At 37.5% G+C, this 26,515-nt stretch overlaps 1 protein-coding gene across 3 annotated transcripts in view; it reads right to left on the bottom strand.

Moving 5' to 3' along the window:
* The window catches only part of LOC112565845 (non-POU domain-containing octamer-binding protein-like), a 32,394-nt gene extending 6,002 nt beyond the window's left edge, over positions 1-26,392 (bottom strand). The window contains exons 1-9 of one of the 3 annotated variants that reach the window (XM_025241676.1): positions 25,970-26,390; positions 24,584-24,885; positions 24,118-24,213; positions 23,757-23,953; positions 23,337-23,424; positions 22,860-23,067; positions 22,184-22,378; positions 21,236-21,418; positions 14,300-15,370 (exon numbers count right to left, since the gene is read on the bottom strand). In XM_025241676.1, coding sequence (XP_025097461.1) covers positions 15,113-15,370; positions 21,236-21,418; positions 22,184-22,378; positions 22,860-23,067; positions 23,337-23,424; positions 23,757-23,953; positions 24,118-24,213; positions 24,584-24,885; positions 25,970-26,326 — 1,884 coding nt within the window. In that variant the 5' untranslated portion in view covers positions 26,327-26,390 and the 3' untranslated portion in view covers positions 14,300-15,112. Of the gene's footprint in view, positions 1-14,299; positions 15,371-21,235; positions 21,419-22,183; positions 22,379-22,859; positions 23,068-23,336; positions 23,425-23,756; positions 23,954-24,117; positions 24,214-24,583; positions 24,886-25,969 lie in introns of those variants that run through there. The other 2 variants (XM_025241674.1, XM_025241675.1) reach the window with 2 other exon arrangements.
* Between the last annotated feature and the right edge of the window lie 123 nt (positions 26,393-26,515).

Raw genomic sequence — 26,515 nt, 5'->3', positions numbered from 1 at the left:
TACCAGTGAGTCTGGCTCAGCAAACTGATGCACGTCTTCCAGTCAAACCGAACACTGCACTTAAAAAAACTAAACCTTCTCTAGATCAAAATTTAATGGACAAAAATGACGGTTATTGCAGCCTACGTTGTATCATTCTGTTACTAATCTTGCGTATTCGAGTTGAATTTTAATGCCACATGGCGAACCTCGACACAACACACTTTCACTCTCCGACGCTCAAAGACCCTACACGTGTGATTGGGAAAAGGCCCCGACTACACATCTACCCTAAACTACATACTAAGAGAACACGTGACTACTCGCCACTCAATCTGCCTGGTTCTGACGCTATCGCTCTAATACTGAAGCAACTACTGACCACTGCGCAATTCCACTACTGCTCCATCGTACACCCCCCCCCTCTACCCCGGGCCCCGATCGCCTGCATCAGTCTGGTTCTCACATTCCGCACAGGTCTTTCAATTAACACCCGCACCTGTGAAGTGGTGACTGCGCTATTATCTCTAACTTCGCCTGCGACCCCGGGGCCGTGACCGTGTCGTCAATCAAGGGGGACTGTCGTCCGTTCCCCCCCCCCGCCCCATCGGCGATCACTCGTCACCCACCTATTGTTTCAACTTGCTCCCACGCCGCCCGTCCATTGTTACACTGGTGTTACTTGTAACCCAAATCAGTGTATAAGTCGTGAATGTTGCATATGTGCTGCCTGACCTTTATCATTTTTTTTTTAAAAAAAAAACAGCATAGTTAGCTGTAAGAGCTCGTTGGCACTGTTGTAGGAAAATCTTTCTGGTTTTACTTTTAGTCCAAGACTTGTCTGTACTGTGTAAGTGATTGGATAAAGAACGATTTTGAACTGTTTCTTGAGTATGGTGTGAGAACGTTTCAACAATGCTGAGTATATACAGATCTCGGAACAAAGTTAATCCACTTGTTCTTAAATAAGTACAAACTCCGTTTAAATGTTGATGAGAACATTACAGCAACAGAACATTGTGCCCTGGCCGTTTTCTTTCACCGACGATGGTATCTTCTCTCTTGCAATACAGATTTTATTTTTAGAAATGGTTCCTTTTAGTCTGTTTTCCCGGCATTCCCAGGTGATTAAGAAAAAAAAACGTGAATATAATATTTTCGCGCCTTTTTGTCATAAAATACCGGAGTATTTGTGATACTATATGTTCCATTTTCAGCGATTTTTGCACAGCGTTCGTGTTGTCCTTTCAACGCAGTATACTAAGGTTGGCCTGAGTTACGATAAATTATTAAAGATGTATTCGCCGTTGGTTAAAATTCATGACACGAACATTAATGTAAGCTCATCTCCTTAACCCTACAATAAAAGTCATCATACCAGTTCGCTAGTGAACCCTCATAGCGATGCAAACATGTCGCGGGAACCACACACACAGATCTGTCGCTTTAACACGAATAAAAATTGTTATAGCAACAATAATTATGATAGAAATGATTAACACAAACCGTGCTTTTGGAGACAACAAAGTAACGTATTTGACTTACTGTCCATTTAAGCTGCTGCATTTATTGACAGTCGTTATCTCTCTGAACTGCTTGTACACAAATTCTCCGAGTTAACTTTTTTTGTAACCAGGCTTCTAGCGGAGTAAGCTTCCGGTTTAGCCATTAAGACGAAGACAAAAACAGTCACCGTACTGATGGAGGTACAAGAGATCAAGTCTGTTGTTACAGTTTATTGGCTCTAAATCACATCTGCTTTATCCTGCTTCTCAAATATTAACACTCCATCTGGTTTCTTGTTTATCAAACATACATTTTCTTTAAATTAAGACTGGATTAGGGTCTCCTGCCTGGGACGTTTTCCTACCAAGACAACTTATTCGTAAACATGTCAGCAATAAGTCAATTTGATGTGATATTTACCCAGGACAGATACTTCGCCTAATATACCCGCCAACCCCAGTATATATGTAAATAATCAGCTGTCACTACTCGCTGCCATTTGATCTCGATGCCGTCAATTGTCAAACATCACGGTCACCACACATCATACTTGGCATCAGCAGTGAAATTCTCACATGTTAAAATCTTTAATGAGATTGAGGGAAGGGGCAGCAGGCACCACTAAGTTCCTTATCTGTGATCAGTGCTGGTTCTGCAACCTGATCTTAGTTTTGTTTAATTGTGCTCGACATTTTGAAGAAAATGGTCCTTGCAAGATCACAGTTGAAATTCTAATTACTTGCTAGTCCAAGTTATATATATATAAACAGTAATTAGCAATTTTAAGAAGTTTGGAGACTGATTTCCTTTTTTTTTTTATAAGTTTCCAATGGGTTAACATTTTTCATTATACTGTACTCTGATGTTACTCAACTAGAAACAGACCAGTCGCTGTAAACCTCGGTATGAGGAGAAAACTGAGTATGGAAAAAAAAAAAAGGCAAAGATTTGTTTTAAAATTGCGTTTGTAGAGTCAAGATGCACACCACACGCCATGTGACACTCCATTGCAACAAAACGTTTAATTTGCTATGTTGCTATTTATTTTAATCTTCATTCTGCAAGGTAAAAACAAAAAAATTACCAAAAGCAATGCATGACCTAAGCAAATAACAGTTGGCAGTTAACTTCACACTCCTGCTAGGACCTCTCGTCCCTCAATGTGTCTACATCTGTGTTTGTGCCCAGTTATGAAGAATGCTTTCTGCCTATACCAATGAGACAGAACCTTCTGACCACTCATCATCCAGTTTCCACAATCAGTCTTTGTCGTTGGGACCCTAAGCCAGCCACCATTCATTCTTCTACTTACCTTGCTTCTCCATCCACCTTGAGTTTAACCCCCTTTGTATAAATCTCACGTTCTGGCCAAAAAACTGTCCATGAAAATGCAAATTTTATATCAGTATCAAGTATTCCTCACCTATGTTCAGAACAAGGTCAAAATACTAATTCTGAAGAAAGCAAGTCGCGACTCCGGAACTTCCCTACAGCTTGCAGCTTTGAAGATGCATGTATTTCGTACACCTTAATGAACCTGTGTTTCGTTCCTGTCGCCATTAGAAGTACTGTATTTTTAGTTGTGAACACGCGGTTTTACCGTTCAAGCACAATGTTTAGACATCACCACAACTTTTAATGTTTAATGGGTTTCGACATCAAATAAATGTCTTTAAAAAAAGTGCTAAATTCTTGAAAGTGATTGGTGTGACCAGTACAAGACATTACTTTCCCAAATCTAGGTGAAGTTTTGATACGGTCTCATGTTTTCGACACAGGTTCATCCTCACCATGCAGAGATTTGAAACAAGGGCGCGCAAGCACACACACACACAGTGGTCTGAATTGAAATCGATCTGATCTGGAAACAAATTGTTCCTTCAGACTTTTAAAATGAATGAGGTAGGGAGGGCAGGCAGGTGCCTTGTACATTCCACTTTAAAACTGAACACGACACGAATTAAAACCCAAACTTTTATTGACTTACCTTTTCTCAAGCTGGTCACATAAAAAAAAGCAATAAAATGTAATTAACTGTACGGACCTGTTGTCTCTATGGCTAATACTCATTTCTACACCGCCTCAATGTTTCAAGAGCAATCAATGCGGTGAATCGTCACAACCACATTTAACAGCTGACATAAATGTGCTTCCATCACCAACACGGTTATTCAGTTCTAACTAAACTGAAAATAAGGGCCTTGTACGAAAATTTTAATAACACTGAAAAACAATTCGAGGATGTCTTCATGATGTGCAGACTACACTAACAACAGTTCGGGTGCAACAAGATCAATAATTTGAAAATGATCTTTCATCACTGTTGTGATGTCTGTCAGTGTCTAGAACTGAGGCCTCATAAGAAAACTTCAGTCCTTATCTTGTGATTTCTTTTTAAGAGTGCGAACGACTTGCTTTCTTCTTCATCAAGTCAGAAATGTAGGATCTGAACAGGCCCTTCTCAAGACAAGCTGTAAAAGCATTAGATTATGCAAATTTTTTTTGCTTTTGTTGTTGCTGTTGCTGTGAAGCATACTTTCATTTTTTTTCCCCCAACCACATTATGCTAATATCCATTTTACCACATCAATATTCATGAGCTCTGAAGAACAGCAGCACCGTTGTTTCCTGAAATATCCTAATCTGCAAACCACATTTTATGGTAAGCTGGATGGAACAAAAGTCAGTACAAGTGTTTAACAAAGCCAATCTCTATCAATACTAAATGGCAACAGATACCAAATCCTGCACCCAGTTTTTTTTTAATATATCTCTTATTGAAGCCCTTTCGCCCTTAGAGAATAGCACTCCTCAGCTCGCAGTCGTCAGTGCGAGTTCATGATCTCGCCTTCCTGTGTGTACTGGTAGCAACACCAGAGCTCACTTGGTGGAACTTCCAACCTCATGACACCCCTGTCCATATGATAGTAACAAAATGTTCGTTCCTGTAATAATATCTATTGTGCAACAAATTTATGGTTCTAAATCGACGTATATCTTGCAACAGTTCTCTCGCTGCCAACTGTTATTTCAGAATAAATGATGCATCACGCGTCTTTTTCACTAATTTTCTCCAGCCCTGGAAAAGTCTGAGCTTACACTGTAAGCGGTTGTTTTGCTCGTCACAGTGACACTGATGTTTTCACTATTACCCACGATGTAATACTGGAAACCAGTTGACTAAACACGTGTCACTTATGTGAAATCCTGGTATGAAGTTGACCGCATATTGTTGACTTTGCTGTCAGTACCACGTTATCTCTTCATACAGCTTGCAACCACAAATTTCAGTTGTCGAGATTTAGGTACTTAACATCGGAAAGTACATACTACTTTTCTCTTACTGGTGGGGGATCAGTCTAAAGAGCTGTACAGTCCAAAGGGAGAAAAGTCGCCGAGGCGTTGAATGTGCCAGGTGAGCAGCTCAAGCAGGATGGAGGAAAAAACTACAAAGGCACTCACTGTTCTGTGCAAAAAAAAGTATGAGAAAGCAAAAAATGGATGCAGTCACTAGTAATACCCCCACACACGAATGAGAGGGGGGAGGTTGGTCTTTTACATATCACAGCAAGGCAGCCAGTCCTCCCCAACCCCCAGAAAAAAAAGGAAACAGCAAACACAACTGCAGAACCATAAGCCTTATCAGCCACCTAAGCAAAGTCATGCTGAAGGTCACATAGAACCACATCAGCAACGCTGCAGAGGAACTGCTAGCAGAAGAGCACAATAAAGTAGATCTTCAACTGTCGCATCCTTATAAAGCATTTTCAGCATCAACAGGACCTCTACAATAACTTAAATGTCTTTAAAAAGGCATTCGTCTGGTATCAAGGGGTATGGAATGTGATGCGAAAATTCAATACCGAAGGTCTCGTTCAAGCCACCGAAGCACTATATAAGGGTACAGTACTGCTGAATAACCAAATAAGACCTTACTTTTGCACCACGGTAGGTGCACGTCAAGGATGTAACCTATCACCAGTGCTGTTTAACATCCAGAAGAACATTATGCTCAAAACCCTCCACAATCATTATACTTCCATGTCAACTGGTGGAAGGTCCATCTGCAAAACGCAGATTGCAGATGACACAGATTTGTTAGCAGACACTAATAAACAACTGCAAGACCTCACCAACAGACTGAGACATTTTGAACACATACAGAATGGAAACCAGCCCTTCCCCTTGTCCACCCCCACCATTTTCCTTCCCAATACCTGTAGGAACGAGAAGGTGGGGGGAGGTGTGCTCAAAACCGGGTCCGCTGGTGAGGTGGCGTTGCGGCCCATTGCTCCTCGAAGAGTAACAATCAACAAACATCGAATGACCATTATCTATAACCCAACAAAACCGTACTTTCTTAAACACCTTATTAATTATACTACAAACACATGCCCAAACACTAAGCTTAACTTAATTATCTAACCTTACTCCCATCGAAAGCGGATATCCTCCTGTCAGCTCGCCGCTCGGCCCTTCTTGGTGTGTTGTCGCTCATCTCTGCTCCTAGATTCCTAGTCCTTATATACAGGGATTACACTATGTCACCATGACCTTAGCTGTCACGTACTGGACCTGGCTGGTCAACTCGCTCTGATACATCCTTGGACACAAGTTTCGGGAAATGATCACTGTTATACAGGCTTGAGTACGAATGATTCTGGTGAAATGACATCATGTATTTGTAACACAACATCAATCAACCACTACCACTTTCGCCGACTACGATACAGATGCCTAATGTCTGTAGCTCTTTTAAACTGTCATCAGCGACATTTTTGAATTTTCTCAATTTCGTCCACCCCTGGACTAGCAGATTAACAAAGTAATGCCTGCATATTTGCACACAGCCAAGCATGTCAACAAAGGAATGAGGAATATGGATGCACTCCATCCCTAGAAGCAGGTGTACATCACGTCGGAAGGCACTAAGAGGATGATTAATATAAAGCAATCAGCTAACAAACTTAGTTTTTACGGTTTACATTTTCATGATTGTTTTTCTTGTGCTGTATCAACTACCATGACCCCTTTCATTTGGAGATAAAGAACTACACTGATACTAGACAAATAGCTGAAAGGGGTCTACAAATCTTGCTTTGCTCTGATACCAACAAAAGACAAATTAGTCCTAGTAAGAGCATACTGCTTCCTGTACATTAAACATGTTTCATATTTGTTTTTTCAATTCTACACAATCTATAAATGTGCACAAAAATATTATGCACCAGCTATCAGATGACACAAATCAGGCAGGTATCTCTACTTCTTGGAAAGCACTCATTATTCACCAACAATCAAAAATTAATAATAATTATTATGTAAAAAGCCACAGCTATGATCTCACGATTACACATCCAAGACCTATTTCAATCACGCATTAAACAAAAATTTCTGGGAAATTGGTTTTATTTGTGCAACGTCACCTTCATTGCAATCCTGACATACACCCAGCCCAACAAACCAGATGATGTAACAGCCCGTTTTCTATTATGGTCCTCTTCTCATGACCATAGCTTCAGACTTTTAAGGTCGATACTTACGATGTAGTACCTGTGTTGCTCAGTCTGTCCGACTTCAAAAGTGGCAGCTTTACGCATGATTGTTACAGTAAAAGCAATGCTCTATTTGCTCGGCTACTTGTTTGCCTCCTTCCTCACACCTCCCTTTAGCTCAGCTCTGTAAAAGTGACCTTTCTCTGACCACCTTTCAGACTTTTTGCACACAGAGTCAGGCATTATCATAAAAAGTGACTGAATGGCGAGAACATTTATATTAGAATATTTTATAGAGCTTTGTGCAAGCAGACAAGCGTACCAACAATGGCTGAAACTGTACTACCACTCCTTAATTAAATTTTCCTATAACAACATTCTGTTAGAGGACGGTATAGTTTCTATGGTTAATAATCCCTTACTAATAAATCCCATTTGTTTTAATGACTGGAGATGTACCAAATGAACTCATCAGCCATACCCAAGCAAAATCCTATACGTAAAAATAAATAAAAAAGCAAGGATTGGTAAGCCAACATAAAATGCTGAGACAGATCTAACACTCATCTTCAACTGAAAAAGTTAGCTATGGGCTTGTTTGTACTGGATTATGAAATTACAGATTCTGATATCAATTTCCTTGGTTTCAAAGCCTCTCTTTTGAAAAGATCACCTTCATTCAACACCTATCTTTTGTGAGGTTGTCAAAAAAGATTTGCTGCATTTATACATTTTTCTTATGTTGTCTTGTATGCATTACAGCATGAATGGCAAAATGTGAATATCTATGTTATGCTTTCTATAGTAGTCTATAAAATCAATCACCATGTATATGAAATTCAGCTTATGATTTAATAGCAACCATTAAACCTCCATATGCTTCTCGAGTGTTTAACCTCTCTCAAGCCACTTGTTTTCTTCCTTTCTCTAATGCAACACATGGTGCAAGTTTGCAGATAGTATTCAAGAATACAATGTCTTGCCTAACATTATTAATTCCGACATTTTATGGTCACAGCTTTAGTCTTTATATTTTTTCCGGTCTTTATATTTTGTTATCGATGGTATTGATAACAGCGAGAAAAACTACTGCAGTGGAATCCACAGATGATAGTAAAGCTGCAAAAGAAAATAGCCCGGTTCCGACAGCCAAATCATATTGGTAACTGTGGTACTTGGCTTTATATATAGCTGAGTACCATTTAATTGATCAACCTGGGATGAAGGTTCCTTTTCACCTGTTGAATGAATATGGCCAATCTTTAAGGACAATCCTGTTAAGAACTTTATCAAACCTGTCAAAAAGAAGGACTACAAATGAGGTCAATAGCACAAAATGTAAAACAAACATTAAAAATTTTCCTGTTTCCATCATTCAGATCTAAACAAATCATACATACAAAGCATCATTGAATAAAGGGCCTAAGTTCTAAAATACAAAATTTCCAATGAAACCAGTGTCATTATTTCAGAAATTCTTGCATATGTATATGAATGGTTCCTAGACTATCAAATTAATAACACCTCAGCAGCTGTGTGTAAGACTTGAAAGGTCATGGGTTCTTTTTTTTTCCCTTTTTTTTTTGCAGTATGAATGATGTAACACCTGCAATAGATTAAAAGACTATAGTTTTCAGAACACTTGCATCATAGCTGAACAACGGAAAGGTTTGTGAATGACTTCAGTAACCACTCATGGCCTTAATAAAGTGCATTTACACAAATAGGCGTACAGTCTTCTCATATTTTCCAGTGCCACCAATAACATAGGATGCGGGCAAAGCAATATTATATGGAAGCTGCACCTCGATCTCAAGTTAATTCATCAGCTGAGTGATTAAAGAAGAAATTCACACAAACATCTCCCATTACAAAACGAGAACTGCGCCAATTTTTAAAAATAAACACTACATTAAGTAATTCAGCTTTAAAAGAAATTTGAAGACAGTGGTTTCCATCCTGACCTTTTCAATAAAGGTTTTCAATGGTGATTAGGTCCTAAGAGCACAGCAACATAGCCATTAAGCCTAACACAACGACAGCAGAAAGGGTCTCTAAATCCACTTGCCAGCCTCAACAGCATCCACAAACATACATGCACATATATATGTGCAACTTCTGCAATTTGAGGCCATCTTTAACAAAAAAAAAGCAAAAAACAAAAACACACACAAAAGAAACCAAAAAACAAAACTGTCAGCATAAATTTGATCCAAATGGCTGTTGCAGAGAAGTTATAGATGGCAGACATGCAGAAATTTAGTGTAGGAAGTGCACTACTGATTTCAGTAGAGCAAATTCTGGATAAAGATTAAAGTCAGCACGTTATAGAGCAACTGATAATGTGGATGTGTTTATTCGTGGCCACATAAAAGTAAGCAAAAATGTGATGACATATCTAACTTAGGAAACAGCCTCGTAGCTAACCAAACCGCATGAAGAAACATGTCTCTCCCACAGAACAGTCAATAAAGCTGTGGCAATCACTTTGTGATGTTAGAAGCATCCTTTACACTTTCACCTTTATTCATCAGGCTGTTGAGTTTCCATAAAAAAAAAAAACAAAAAAAAACCCAGCCAAAATAAATGGTACAAGAAACCACACGTGACTTAATTCACCTTTTCAGTCTTAATTCATTCACAGTACAGTGACTCTATCTATTCCTCTTCATACATCAGCTTGCACAAGAGCTCGACCAGAGTCCACCACCGATGTGGATCGGCTGAAACCCGCTCCAGGTGACCCCATGTCCAGCCCTTTCCTTTCATCTCCCTTTCCACTGTTCTCCTCCAAGTTTCCTTTGGGCAGCCTCGTTTTCTTTGGCCGTCTGGTGTCCAATGTAGGGTGACTCTGGAGAGGTCTGCTGTCTGCTGGCGGAGCACATGTCCAATCCATCGCCAACACCTTTGTTGAACCTGCATGGTGATGGACTCGGTTTCAGTTCTTCTGTGGAGTCCTTCGTTGGTGATGGTATTTGGCTAAAAGATGTTAAGTATGCACCTAAGGCATCTGTTTTGGAAGACGTCAAGCTTGTTACTGATCGTTTTGGTCATCTTCGATGATTCTGAGAAGTAAAGGAGGGGTGCTGATCACGTTTGATTTGAAGATTCTCAGTTTGAACTTCTGACTGATGTTTTTTGCCGTCCATGTGCTCTGAGTGAGACGAAGGCCTGGCTGTTTTTTTCGAGTCGGGCTCCAATCTCCACCTCCGCATCCCCGGTGTTTGACATTTTGGACCCAAGATAGGTGAAACTGTCAACTTCCTCAATCTCTTATGCAGTGGCAAGCCACTTCATATCACTTACGTTTGAGTCAACCAGAAGATGACCAGCCTTACACTTTTCATAAAGATGGTAAACTAGGGCAAAATATTAAAATCTAAAGCATCTGAAGTCAGTCAATATGGGCAACTTTTAGATTTTTCCCTTCAAACACTAACCCTTGTAAAAGATTTCCAACATTTCGAAAGCTCAGCACATTTTCACGTGTCGATTCAGTTATGGTGAACAGACTTTAAATTTTATAAATCATTTAATCGTCATGGATTTACTGACTGTTAATCCTGTCAAATGAATTATTGGCTATTTTTCTGTAGACTTATGAACTTTTCTGTTACTTGTAGAAAAGAATAAGCAATGCTTCCACAAGCACTACTGCTTTAATACCTACTAGCTTTTCCCATATAAACAGAATCACCTTTAACAAAAACCAAATGAATAATTGTGCTGGTGATTAATTTTCAATACTGAATATATCACAAGCTTCAGCTTCTCTGTTCTTTTCCACAAGCGATAAGACAAATCGAGTCTTCAAAAGCAGCTTCAGCTTTAATCCAAGATGTAAAGCATAGCAGTGTCAACCAACCTAGTATGACACATCCTGGATTTTTTTTTTATTGCACAGTGTGCTTATGGTATGGCTTCATGCATGCAAAACACACCAAATTGGTACAGATGAACAGGTGTGCATCAACAAATTTTCCTCCATATTATGAAAAACGTTACCTGGTATGTTCACTTACCTGCACCTCTACTTCTCTGCAAAACCAGGTCAACCTGTGATGACTACAACAGATGACACCGTTAAAATAGGGTAAAATAGAAATCACCATTCACACTCATGTTCTATCTTCGTCACATTGCAATTTTGCCAGATTCTTGTTGTCAGGAAACATATCTTGGCGGTAATATAGCAGAGGAAATCCCATCACAATTAACTGCAGAACTGATGGTTTAAGACAAATAATTTGAAAATAGAAGTGCCATGATTAAAATTAACAAAACTGATCCCTGGCTTTCCTTCTTAATCTTCCATTTGCACTGATTAGCAACGGCACACAGTTATCAATGCAAAGTTACGGAACAACCCCACTGTGTTTCTTAAAGCTTTCTTTCGCTAGCAGGATTCTCCTTTCAAACTTTTGTTCTATTTTGTACTCACTTCTTAATTTTAATTCTTCCAAGACATTATGTTGTGAACATTGATTGGTAGTTATCTTTCCACATGTGGCAACCCACCCTGAACGAATTCTCTGATTTCTAGGATTTAGCAACATCTTATCTTTCAAATAAGATTCCTCTCCATAACCTTCCAAGCACCCGTTTCCATCATAACGGTAAAAGGAGTAAAATTATGGTGTCAAAGAACAAAAGAACGATGAAGTATGATTTCACACCCTGGCACCAAAGTTAAGGGATAGCCTGTCTGTACATTTTCTAACCATCATTAGAGAAGCCAAAGTGGAAAGGCTATAATAATGGCCACAAATCCTTTGGATCATCTTTTACTATGAACATTATCACCCTAATAGGAATGGACTACAACCACGGTCCCTGCATATTTACACTATCTTCATGAAGATTCCAGCAAGTGTGAAAGAGCAGACAACTTTAAAAATAACTTCAACTGTTTGTATGTGGGAATACAATGTGGTTAAGTGGGATTTATATAAAACAGATTATATTAAGGAAATATTTCCATCGAGCAGACCACCATAATGAAAATGATCCTGCTGACTCTCTAACATTTAATTATGCAGAATGAGCACTTCCACAGCATGTTAGAGTATCTTCACAAAATACCATACCTTCTCAGTGGATGTAAAACCTTATCATGTGATCCTGCTTCTCCTCCTTGACACGAGTTATAACTCATGGCTGTTTTCTGGAACCAAAGTGGCTTCTCATCTTACATAACTCCTGCGAAATCTTTCCCCTTCCTATTTTTGCTGTTGTTGTGTCCATTAGGGCTAAAGATTTTTAACTGCGATAACATGTAAAAAGCACTGGCAAATTGTTTACTACAATTCAGAGACATCCTTGCCTGTCACAGCTAGTGACAATACAAGATGCAGTTAATGAACATAACATATATGCCAGAAAAAGATACTTGATTTTTCTATTTATTCACAAATAGTCAATGCTTCATTTAAAATGAACCACTTATTCAAGTGACTTCCCTTTGCTTTATTTTAATTTAACGACAGGCTACTTTTTCAAATTCCTTTGTGGCAAAACAAGCAAAAAAAGTTCAACAAGAGCAATGTTTCATATTTTTTGACAGTTTTGATTTACGGTCATCAGAATTACCATATATCTTGTGATTCCTATTTAATCTGGATAATCTTGCTCCACTTGGTTTCAGTGTAATAGAGTGACTTGATTGAAAGCTTTGACATACATATCAAACTTTCACTGAAGCTCTACTTCGAAAATGCATTTTTAAAAAGCATATTGTGGTAATCTGATATGTGTTTGCTTAAAAAAAAATGTCATGCCTCAAGGTTAGAAATATTTCTTTTCATTGCTGCTTTTTAAAAAGGCAAAACTGTAGCAACCTAAAGCAGAAATTTTGGTTGAATGGTAGAGTGACTGCTAATTTTTATTTATTAACACATAAAGTTTGAGTTAGTAAGGGGTGGAGTTGAACATGCTAATAGATACGAGTCAGGAAAAGGAAACAAAGACACAAGAAGTAAAAAACTGATTCTGAAAGTGAGGCTATTGATAGTAGCAACCAGCAATCTTTCTCTTAATACAGTATTGTTGTATATATAATAACGGAAAAGATCCTGAATGGAAAACTGAAATCAAATTTTTAGACATGGCACCAGCTACAATATATGACCTGCCCTCTACCACATTTAAATCACGAAAACAATTGTAGTTTATGCACTAGACCACCGTTTTCTTTATGATTACTTAAAATTGTTTGATACTTGAAACAGCAGGTGTGAAAAAGCCATACAATTCTTTTTAAAAGAAATCCCACGTCTGATTTGCCAAATTCAGCATACAGTTTATACCTGCCTTTAGTTTGCTTTCATAATTTGACAAATGTATACATTATGCTGAGAATGTAATTTAAGTTTATATGAATGCAAGAGAGAAAGTCCCATTAACAGATCTTTTTTGAATGTTGATCCATAAGATAAAAGCTACTACTATGTACTCAAGCATTGCAATAATAACTCCAAATTTTCAGGGACATGCTGCAAATTTCTTTAATAATTTTGCAGTGTCAATTTTCTGAGAGGGAGAGAAGATGGTGATACCATGCTTTCAATCAGCTGGCATGCTGGGGCTACAGAGAAGTAATGAACAAAAGAGGAACCAGCTATTTAATCATTAACTGTTACTTTAACAATAACCAATCAATCTAAATCTTTCAAGAACTGTAGAAAAAGAAAGTGAAAATGAAACTGAAGATATTAAAATGGAAAGTGGGTGGGAGGAATGGCCATAATGATTAAAACTAACCCATTAGGGCAAAGGTAAACAGGTTGGTATTAAGTAATGGTGTGTGCAACAAGAGACACCAACTTTATATTCTCAGTCCACATTTCTGATGCCTCCTCTGGGAAATGTTTCACTGATTTAAAATCAGACTTTTCTTTACCAAGTTTGATGCTTTCTCCATCACGGAACTATTTTAGTTGTCAACATGAAGAGGTTACTGATAACCCATTTCACATTACTACACTTCACATTTTCGTGATACAAATTTTAAATGGTAGCTTATCTTTCTTTCATGTAAATGACTTACTGCCGTTTAAATTCTGAGACAAGAGGCACCATAAAAGTGCTCATACTGTAATAAACATTTTGATTAACAGATACCCAGAGTGCAATAATGTGAGAAGTGAACATGTATAGCGTGCATGCATGTTATACTTGTGATTACATGTACATGTGAAAAAATTTATAAAGTAACAACTTTCTCCTCAAATTTGATAAAATTTGCATGTCTCCCTTTAAAAAATACTACAGACAAACTTATGTGAACATAAATTTCATTCTTTACAAGATTAAGCAAGACTTGGTTGTACTGGACTACATTTATTTCACCAACACAGTGACAGAGTGAGAAAGACCATGTAACTATGATGTGGCTGTTAAAGAACAGCTTTGGAAATGACACCCAGGGATGTTGGCAATTTATGACACGTTGAAAAAAAGAAATAGAGTCCATGTTACGCACACCTGTACAAATAAATGAAGACTAGGGCTCAAGCTAATACACAGTTATGGCCATATATTTATGTGAAATGAAATGCTTAACATTAAAATAAAAATGAGATTGCTTTACATTCAAAAAGTCTTCACACTCCCACCAGCCCGAGAACTCCAACATGAAAGAAAAGCGAAGTCATTAAAAACTACAATCTGCCCATGCAATTTTTTTCTATAAAGTAAAACATTTTCCCTTAGTTTCTTCAAAGCATTAAGAAGTCAATTGTGAACGTAGGTGTGTAAACTGTACTTTTAACTGGTGCTGAACCCATACAATCTTCCAGCAGTTTTGGATACACCCCTGATTCACAAGTATTGTTCTCTACTACAAAACAGACAATAAAATATTGTTTGACATACCACAAGGCATGCCATTTTAGTTATTCTAAAGCTTGTTTTTCCAATAAAATGCACATTCTTCCATTTCAATCTTAATATTTGGATAATTTGAGCCCTTTGCAAACAGTACATGGTAAATGAGTGACGGCACAAGCCCGAGGTTTACTCAACCTCCCTTGAGACAAGGTTGGTCTCTATTCTTACACTGAGCAATTCCACATTGTTGTAAACACAAGAATTTCCCAGCTGTAAGGATGCCAATGCTGAAGGTGGAATAACATCTAGAAGCGTCGCATCCTTTTCATCTCTGCCAGATCATCATGCTGCATGGGTGCATCACGACGCCGGTCCATCATGCCACGATCAGGGCGACCCATTGGGTTCATTTGACTTGGAGAGCCAAACATACCTGGACTGCCACCTGGACCACCCACACCCCCAGGAACCCCTCCCTGGCCACCAGCAGCACCCCCCATGCTACCACGGCTGGAAAAGCTAGGATCAAACGGGCTCGGAACCTGGTCAAAACGCGACTGGCGCTGAAGTTTTTTTGTCCAATCACACACACCAGTCATCGGTGGACAGCATGAATTTTTGTAAATGTGGAAGACCATATTGTATGTTTCAGTGTTGCAGGATTGAAGATGGCCGCCAAAAGGATCCACATCATGCGAAAGGGAAAAGGAAAAATGGGTGCATTAGAAAAAGCGAATAAATTCTGAAGATCATCAATAGGTAGCACTGCATCTTGGTAGATTATGTAAATCACTTCAAAGTAAAATCTATTCCAGATAACTTGAAAACAAAACACACACAAAAAAAGTAATGATTGTTATATTACCCGTAATCACTGAGGCATGAACTTATTTACTAAACACTTTTATTTTCCAACTACCTACCATCTGCTCAAAGCAGGCCTTTTGTCATCAAATAAAACAATTAAAAACCCTTAACAATAAAAAATAATTTAGCGATCATCATAGGTCACACAGCAATTATTTCACGAGTCAGCACTCTTTAAATCGGCTATATTTGCCCCATCATTCAGAGAGAGAGAGAGAGACAGTGTAAAGGCGTGTGTGTATGAAAACAACGTACAGTGTTTGCAGCAAAACCAGCGACGTCAGTTTCACATGAATGAATGCAAGAAATAGCAATGACTGCAAAAATCTTAAAGATAAAGTGCTGTTGATAACAAACACTGTTTACTTCTACAAACAGCTAAGAATTTATGTCATACCTCTTTTGATAAAACTGGTTATGCATCCATGCCTAACTTACTACCATGCAGATTAAAAAAATACAAAACACTAATGATTTTCTGCAACCATTCATTAACTTATGAATAATAAGGAAACCATTAAATTACTTTATCGCCACTTTTGTCGATTTCACTAAATACGGTTTAAAACAAAACAATATTTAATGAGATGACAAGCTTTGTACAGCTATCACCATAGAATTCTCTGATACACAAAGAGTTACTTCCTTTAAAGCTATGTTAAAAAGTATGTAAAAGATATTAGTACAAAAATATTGGGGATGGGGTGCAATATATGAAAGCATGAGTTTTTAGATATTTACCTGTTTGGTAAATTATACCATGATAATAAATATACATCTTCATTAGGGTATTCAGATTTTTTTCAACAAATTTTGGTGTAAATGATTGAAAACACAGTGGTAGTTGATATAAAATATTTAAAAAAATGCTCTCACAATTTTTGGTATGATTTAGTTGTTAATCTGTATAAATGTGTAAAGCTGCCGAATTTCACTTGGCTTTATAGTGTGCAAGTTGTCAGATGAAGAAACTGCATTATATTTATCAAGTACATGATGTTTTAAAAGACAACTTTCACTCAAGTTCTTTTCACAAATTTATGACAGACAAGCAGGGAAACCACAAATGTTAGGAAAAAAACTGCATTATGTAAATGAACTTTTCAACAAATAAGCAGGACTTGCCAAAACCTCACTGAAATATCCGTATTAAAATGCAAAATTATGGTTGACAAAGCAAGGCACCAGCCTGTCAAATCTGCAGTAAAGACATTCGCTAATGACTACTACAAAAGTCTGCTGTAGATAATGGTGTCCTGTTTTGCTTGTTATAAGTAAATGTCTGAATGCTGTGAATGTTTTTTGGGGGGTGGGGGTCGTTATTTAATATACTGAATAAGCCTTCAGTCACCTTTTATTCTGAAAAATGTCATTTATTTGGAACTATGTAAACTGTGTACATGTTGACTTTTTAATATCACTTGTAACAGACATTTGCAACAAAACAATTAGTCAGACAACTCCTCTAGCAAAGCAACTGAGGCTGCAGTAACTTTTAAAGAGTATTATTTAAACCTCAATATGTTTCATTCTGCATGAACTGGCTTTTTTTCTAGAAATAAAACTTAGTGGAAGACTGAGTGTATCCAAGATCACTAGTCGTAGAGCTTGGGAAAAGGGTTAAAAAAATTTTACACTATTGCAGAAAAAGAAATATCACTTAAAATCTTTAATTTTATGCAATTTTTGGCTTTAGTGTTGTGTAACTGGCTTTATTTCCTTTTTGTAATGTAAATCTATGTTATAATGGGAAACTAATGCAATTATCAGAACTGAATGTATAATGCAAACATGTGTGAAAGTTTTAAACAGTTCCAGCATACAACAATGGTGGGAAGGGGAAGGCATTTCTTTCCCTTAAAAAGGTTGTGTGATGAGCAAATTTTAAAATCTGTTATAAATATTTTGGATTTTAGCTCATGTGCAGCGTGTGAAAACAAATGCTTGATGCCTCCTGCAAATCTATCAAAAGCGTATAACCTTAATAATTTCAAAATTGCTGTGGGATACAAGAACACCACCCTAATCACTAATACGAAGCATGAAAACTCAGCCACTAAAGCACAAAATCACGGTCTTTTTCAGCAAATATAATAATACAAAAGGTGTTGACTAAGACAGAAAAAAAAAAGTTCAACCCTCTCAGAAAACTGTGAATAAGTTGTAAATGTAATCAAGGTCTTGAGCTGCAAAGGCAAAAACTAAGCCAAGACAAAACAGCCAACAAGAAGGGTGCGCTTTGCATATATTCCGTTCTTGGGTAGCTTGGATACAAACAAAGATCATGGCACTCCAACCACGCAGATGCTCAGTGGAATGCAGCTAGGTACCAACTAGCTTTACGACCAAATTCTTTAGGGACTTTCACCAGACTCAGGCTCATAAATCCTTAAATACAAGCACTTTCTCAAACGGAATACTAGGTTACTGATAGGTTGTCACAACTATTAAAAGAAAATACTTATGAAATAAGAACATGCCTCAGTAATTACAGCCTAAACTCATGACTTAAGTTTTTGAAACAAATACCAAGATGGAGTGCAACACCAATACAAATTTGTTATCCTTAGAAAACACAACGATGATAACTACTTATCCAAAGCATGTGGCCCTTGATCCTGTCAACAGAAATACCTATCAGCACATCTCCCAAACCAGCAACAAATTCCCCCTTCCAGACATCATGCTTCTCCGAAATTGCTAAATAAGCATGGTGACTGTACTGAATAGCCAAGGACCAAAACTCTAATAGTAAGATTCATCTTCTACCTGAGATGGGTGACAGTAAGATATTTATGAAAAAGTGCATGACTATTTTTTCTTTGCAAGGTGGAGGAAGGAAAAGGTAGACTTGCAATGACATATGCAGGTATGGATTATAGCAAATAGCTGTCTTACAGCTATGTGAAAGGGGAATCAGCCACCTACTTGAACAAGCAAAAAGAAAAACCCAACATGGTGACTAAATTGGTAAGCAAACATCTGTAAATGGTAACAATTGAGCAACTGACATTTTTACATATAAATCCAGCAAGCAACACAGGAGTGTTTGTGTGTGCATGCATGTGAGACACGAAAGACAGAATTTAAGTTTTGTGTTGAATCTGAGCTGGTCAGTTCTAGCTAAGCACACATCAGTAGAAATAAAGAGGCACAGCATTATATTTCATAAGACAAATTCTTGCCACCCAACATTAAATGCTTTGGTTTCACTAACACCCTCTTTAACTTTGGTCTACCACATACCTTATGTCTTTCTGCTTACACCCATATGTACAAATTCAGAAGCTAAACTGTAGTAACAAAACAGCTAAATGAAAACTGTGAAGTGCCCTATCTTTGCTTTTTATTTCAGATCATGGTAAGAAGTACTGTGTTTTTCAAGAATAAGGAAAAAAATTGGCATCTTGATTTGTCGTGTCACACACACACCTAAGATTTTCTCTGCCACTGAACATCTACCAATTGCACTTTATGATTTTCTAATTGCAATATTTACTTGTAGCATTTAATGAGAAATCAAGAATGAGGCTTTTTAATTTTTACTGGTGTTTTATGGCAACATTTAATCTGCATTTAGCAGTTTTGGGAGTGTTGCGAGTAAACCAAAATCCTTAGCTTGCCTCTGTGCAAAATCGTGTAGTATACTTTTTAGCTAATTCTTAGTTGTTACTACATGTTATCCATTTAGTCTCTGGATCACCATCTTTGTCCTCGTCACTGCCTATTTTTTTCATGCCCTGCACATCGTCGTCTTTTTTCTGCCAAGCACCCAGACCATGCTTGTATACAAAAGTGAGATTCTTCACTAAAGAAGTTTCTTTTATTGTTACTTTTATTATTTGACTGTGAGGATCCTCGAGATACACAAATTACACTTTAAGTGAATCAAGAGACCTGAATTAAAGAGAAATTCAGAGTGAATTAAATCGTTTTCTGTTGCCAACTCCAGCCAAAGGAACAGTTTCCCATCATGGGGAGAACATAACTGTATGTCCCATTTAAAAATTATAAAGACCTATTAAAATAATACTTATATAAAAGAACAATCACTTCGTTGCACAGTGCTTGTTTAATGTACTTAAATCATTCAGGTGAAAATTAAAAGCAAAATACTTCTCTGCAAACATTTGTTCCTGTAATAAGAACATTTATGGTGGAAATTTTACACTTATAAGGCTCCTTTCACCAACCGTAATTTTGGAATCAATGTCTGATGCTGCACCTTGCAACTTTCCTCCAAGAAAAACAATGTGCTTATATTGTAAATGGTAGTTTTGTTAATCACGAACTTCTATATTTTCACTTGCATACCTAAAATGTAATGCTAAGATTCTGTTATGCATGGGTTATCTGAAATCCTGACATCAAATGTTGACCACATGCTGCTAAGTTTTCTGTCATCATGCAGATCTTTGTATTGCTTACAACCACACCTGTCTTTTTTCCAAGTTTTCAGCCATATATTCACAGAGAAAGCAGATGCACACAACAATGATCTTTTTCCCCAATCAACATTTGTATGTCTCACTTAAATGTAACCATGAGCGGCTAAAAGCTGTACCCCAAAATTCTGCTTTGACCACCAGCAGTTGATACTGTGCATGTACTGAATACTTTATGAAGCAGTGTCTTATTTGCCAAATTCTTCTTACAAAAGCCAAATTTCTGACAATTTCTTCTAAGGACTACAGACAATTTGTGCCACTACTTCTGACGTAAAATTTTAACATATATAAAACCAGCAAACATCAAAAATCCCGCGCGCATTAAGCTTTGTGTCTCTAAATCTTAGTGTTGATGAGTGGAAGCGAAGCAGTCAGTGCTTTGTTTCAAAACAAGAATGTCACAAATGTACTGGCCTCTATTCAGATCATTAAGACACTTTATCATGCCTCATAAATTTCAGCAACACAGACAGGTCATTTGAGCACAAATCTAGTTGCGATCAACATAAATAATCCAGTAAATACTTGCCCAGCCCATCCAATCCTATTATACACATAAAGGTCCTCTATTTCAAGGATGCCAAGGGCCACATGCCAAACCAGTGTCTGCCTATCCTGCTTGTCATATATCAATATGATTACTTATCAGTGCCCATTTTATCTGATAAAATAAAATGAGGTATACATTCTACACTAAAACTGAAACAGCCCAATCAAAAAAAATAAATAAATAAAATATAAAAAAAATGCATGGGTTCAAATGTTAGCAAACAGCAGTATGGCAATGGAAAAGATTAAGTGTAGTTCATATAAGTCAAATACTTGGACCTCACAACAACCATGGAGAGCAGTATACAAGTAAACAGCAGCAACCTTAACCAAATGTCTCTTGACTGCGGAAACCATCACTACAGTGAAGGAAATTCAATCACACACAGGTCCAAGATAAGGCAAATACCCTTGAACACAACTTATCACAAAACAAAAAAAAAGCAATAAAAAGAGAAAGAGGGAGAAAAACCACCACTATTCTCCTGTTATCGGCTGCTGTATCTGTAGACACACACACAAGCAGTCCTGTCATGTACTCCCAAATAATATGCAGGTACTCACCATTTGCTGGCCAGGTCCACCAGGCCCTCCCATGTTGTTGATGTTAGGACTTCCTCCCATTCCAGGCCCTCCACTACTTGGGCTTGCCCCTCCCATTCCTGGGTGGCCAGCCTGGTTTACATTTGCACCCTGACCAGCAAAGTTTCCACCAGCATTTACACCAGGGCCACCACCAGCCTGCATCTGCAATAACACTCGTTATGTGATTTTTCTTAATCTGGTATAAAGTATCATGTTTAACTCCAAATCACAGACATGGAACACAGGTAGAGAGTAAAGATAATGGTCTGTAATTCTCCATGTCTATATGTGCACTGTGGCAAACTGAGGCATTAACAAAAATGCTGTCTTTAAGATACTGAGGAAAATAATGGAGTATTTCAGGTTCCTTTCTCATATTTGTCATGTCAGCTGATTTCTGTTTTTTTTTTTCCTATAAGAATATTCCTATTATTCTAAAAAAACTGCTGTACTGTCTTAACATTTTGTTAATTGTTATATTAAATGACCCTGTTATTGAAAATTGGCAAATGAGCAGCTGCTCAAAAGGCTGGTGCACTCTAGATGGCTATATTTTCCATCAAACACCTAAATTGGTTTTTTTTAAATAATAGAATTTGTGTCAACAAGTCTTAAAAAAAGAAAAAAAACCTTTATCCTAAGTTTATTGATTGGAGGTTCAGAAAACCATTTAGTATGCGTATTTTGCAAACATGAACAATTTCATAATCCAGAGCTACACCAAGAAAAACTGTCAAACCTTTATAACAATGACATTACATCACGCACATGATAAAAATTGGAAAAAATGTCAATTAAAACTGCAGAAAACTAATGCACTAGACTATAAAATATCCGAAATAAAATCTGAATCCCATTAAGAAAAACAAGCAAGCATTCTAAATATAATTTTAAAACATATTAACTAGCTGGAAAAATGAAACATACTCTTCCCATACTGGCCTGACCCAAAGGCCCTCCACGTTCAAGACCCATGCCAGCAGGGGGCGCTGGAGGTGGCTGCAGTGGTGGGGCACCTCGTCCTCCACGCATGCCAACAGGTTCTCCCCCCGCAACATTGCATCCTGATCCACGCATACCAGGTCCCTGAGGAAATCCACCTCCTTCACCTCTCAATCCACCCTGCAGGATAATTTTTTCTTCTTAGTGCATCCTACATTCCTAAAAAAATCTAGCATTCACACAAGGGAAGCACAACATAGGACTACCCATAACTTCTTGCAGCTGAGCACAAATTTTAATGGACAAAGCTAAACACAAATTCACCACCCAAATCTCAATACTCCAAACGTCTGAGCTTCAGTGGGTGATTTTTATTTTTGTGCACTATTGTGTTTTTCATGGCCTTGCCCCAGTCTGTCTGAGCATGTTTTTTTGTACTCAATTGTGGCCTTTTTTCATTGCCCCTGGTCTCTTTTAAGTACACGCTGTGCTTGCCTCCGCTTGGGAAATGTGATGCTTAAATCTGATCATTATTATTACTTTTTACCAAATTTATAAATGCCCTTCCCTTCTTGCTCCCAAACCATCACAACATAATCAGACATTATAAAGTTGCTTAAACAAAAGCAGCAACAAAAAGTAGACCAGATCTATGACTTACCATCATTTCCTCACGGCCCCTCAAGCCCTGTTCCAATGGACCACCTGGGCCACCTCTCATACCAGGTTCTAGAGGGCCTTGGGGGACTCCACGACGTCCAGACATTTCCTGCTGCCGGATCATCATTTCTTGTCGTCTTCGCTCTTCTGCTTGTCTTTGTCTTTCCTCTTCTTGTCGTCTGTAATGTTGCACGAAACTATCATCCCACCTGTAGGTGAGCTCAATATGCTTTGAAATCAAATTTTTCACCAGAAAAAGCCAAAAACAAAATGCCAACAACAAGCAGTCCCATCAGACTGAAATGGCAATTATGTCAATACCAATGAAGCAGGCTGTTGATTAAAGTGAATGTCCTCTAGTCAATTAAGAGCTGTCCTTGTTAACATCAATAAAGTTGGACCCTGGCCACTGAAAAGATAATGACTGTACACAATGTATCTATCGTTTTCATGACACAAACAAAAATAATAGATTTACCTCATTTCTAACTCTTGCTGCCGTCGCATGCGTTCTTTGTTGCGAAGTTCCTCCAGGCGTCTCAACTCTTCTTGCTGCCTCAGGAGATCTGCAAAAAAGAAAAATCTAGAAATTAGCTTTGGTAAACTTGAGCACTGTAAACAATAAAAAAAGGAAGCCCATCAAACCTTTAAAAAAAAAAAAAACAACACACACAATAATGGTAATATTCTAATTTTAAAAAATCTTTACACACTTGGTATGATCCAATTACCATTAGGACTAAATATATATCTATTTTAAATGCATATTAATATGCAAATAGTAAAGAAAAGGACAAAAATGTCTAGGCACAAATGCAGTTAGGAAGTAGCACAAGACACTGTGCTATAACACCATATAGGAAAAACAGCAAAAGCCAGTGGTAGTTTAGCAACAGACCTTGTCTAATCTGCTCTGCCTGGTACTCATAAAGAGCATTCTGCATTTCATCTTCCAATTTTATGCGTGCCTCTTCTGTGTCTTTCTTGACTTGTTCAATTCGTTTATGCTCCATTTCATCCAACTGTTTCCATCTCATGCCAAACTCATACTCAAAAGATCCTGGTGGTGCAAATCGTGGCTCTTTTTCTCTCTCTCTATACAAATTAATCAACATTTTACTCTTAGTGAAAGTTACTTATAAACATGCATAAAGAATAAGGAAATAAAATTTTGTGTTTGCAGTCTCCCCTACCCATCATACACAGATTTATTTATCTTAAGATTTATTCATAGCTTACACAATATATAAGTAGCTTACTTTTTATACTGTTCATTTCTGGGTAAGAATTTTTCAGGCATTCCATCTTCTTCATCTTTTTGTTCTAAGGGCTCTACTTCAATGGGCTTTGGATCTCTGTAAAGATAAAAATACTGCACAGTCACAAAATTTACAATAAGCCCTTAAAAACAGCCAATCAAATCATTTTATAACAATTTACACCACAACTGTTGAAGTCACAACATTCATTCCCATCAGAATTTTTATGTGATTATGCAATGCATCTAAATGCCACAGGAACAGTTTTGAAAAATATTTCTAGCTTTGATTTTTCAGAATAATTTTAACTCAATTTTGCTGTGCAATTAGTCCCTACTTGTTTAAGAAAGCTAGGATTTAATCACCTGAAACCAAATTTAATTCATGTAACACTTTAAAGGTGTTTTAGTTGATTCCTGTAAATTTTCATCAGAGTTCTTATTCTTAACTCATGCAAAATACTCACATGCCAAGCAAAAAGACCCCTTCATTTATTCGCCGAAGAGCCTGCTGAGCTCCTGGTTTGCGCACAAATTCAATCAAGCCTTCACCAGTAGGCTTTCCTCTATCATCAACAATTACAATGGCCCTCTCCAGCTCCCCAAATTGAGAAAAGGCACGTTCAAGGAGCTCATTGGAGACGTATGGATGCAGGTTTTTCACACGCAGTGCTGCACCATGAGTGGCAAAGCGCACACGCAGAATACGACCTTTTCTCTGAAGGCCATCAAGAGCAGCTTTAGCAGCCTCAGCATTCTGTCGATAATCCTTTAAAATAAAAAAACAAAAAAACCCACCTTCATTGAGAATGTCCATCCATTTGTTAACATAAAACTCCTCTGCAGTTACAATGTACCTTCACAGTCTCAACATGAATAGCAGAAAACAAATATTCATGGTTTTAAACCTATTTTATCTTTCATTGTGTTTTTCTTTCAAAATTGGCCTCTTGTCTCCAAGGATCATATCTGAAAAAACTAAAACTAGCTGGCATGTATTTGTCTCAAAATTAGCAAAAACTCTAAAGTACAACCAGTCAAGTTATGACCAAATAAGGAATTTTAAAAAATATTTTTCAAATTCAGAATGTTGAATGCACCCATCAAGACAACATTTTTTTAGTGTATTAACGAATGATCAATTAGGAAGAGAAGTGGAATTCAAAATCAAAACAATATAAAGTCATAAACCATCAAAAGATGCTTTTAAAACATATTAAATATGAATGTTCTAAAGTGAAGCATAAGCATAAACAAAACAAAGAAATGATAAACTGCAGTTATTATGAGGGTGTTACAATTATGGATGTCTAAGCATCTGAATATAGTCTGTGCATGTGTGGAGTATACAATCAGCGGTCACATGGCATGCTAAGTAACAGATGCCTATGTATTATTGGCTTTCTATTCTACAACACATGATGAGACTCTTGTTTATGATGTGCTGTTGAATGGAGATTCATGCCACACGTTATACTAATTCTCCAATACATGCTCAGATACTTGTGATGTACTTTTGAGCAAAGATTCACATCAGATGTAATTCGGAGAAAGCATTGCCCTTAGTTTCTCTAAGTTAGCCCCCCCGCCCCCGCCCCACGATAATGTTTCACTCGGCCTCATAACTATGGCCTAAAAGTATAGAAATTCTTCAAATATTTAATGCTGTCACTACAAACTAAAAAGCATGTTTTAAAACTTAACAATTATCGTACTACCTGTCGTCGTTCAAATTAAAACAGTTGTCATACATATTTTACTGGTATTTCAATGAGTTATGAAGTATAGATGTTGTAGCTAGCCAAATGTCGGTAAACTTGAAATATAATTACAATAAAATTCAAATTTCTCACCAGGCGGATGAAGCCGAATCCACGACCTGTGTTCACATAAACTTCTGATATCTCACCGTAGGGCTCAAACATCTTCTTAAAGTCATCTTCGGTGACATCTGGGGTTAAATTTCCAACAAACAGCCTGCATCTGCCAGTAAATTTTTTTTCTTCAGCGGCCTTAGAATCGCCGTCTTTGTCTTTAGAGTTGGCCTCTGAAGCCAGCATAGACTCTGTGTCTTTTTCATCCTGCTTTAAGGAGTTTTTTGAACTGGAATCAGACTTACTATGAGATTTATCATTCCTTCCGCCACTAGATTCTCTTTTATGATCTCTGTTGTCCACTTTTCCCGAGTTCTTGCTCGAAGTTTTCGACATTTTAAATTCTTTCCTTCTCACCCTATGTCACTAGTAAAATGGCGACACCTCACACAGCAAATGAGGTTCAAAAATATTTAATTATTAAAAGTAAAAATTCACTTCACTAAAATAAGCAGACATATAATAAGGCGAAACTTTGTTATTTATAATAGTTAATAAAAATTATTTCCGTTAAAGAAATCTCGC

The sequence above is a fragment of the Pomacea canaliculata genome, linkage group LG6 (genome assembly GCF_003073045.1).
Source record: "Pomacea canaliculata isolate SZHN2017 linkage group LG6, ASM307304v1, whole genome shotgun sequence".
NCBI classification, from domain to species: domain Eukaryota; kingdom Metazoa; phylum Mollusca; class Gastropoda; order Architaenioglossa; family Ampullariidae; genus Pomacea; species Pomacea canaliculata.
The sequence above is the reverse complement of the archived record's forward strand: the minus strand, read 5'-3'. Positions and strand labels throughout refer to the sequence as shown.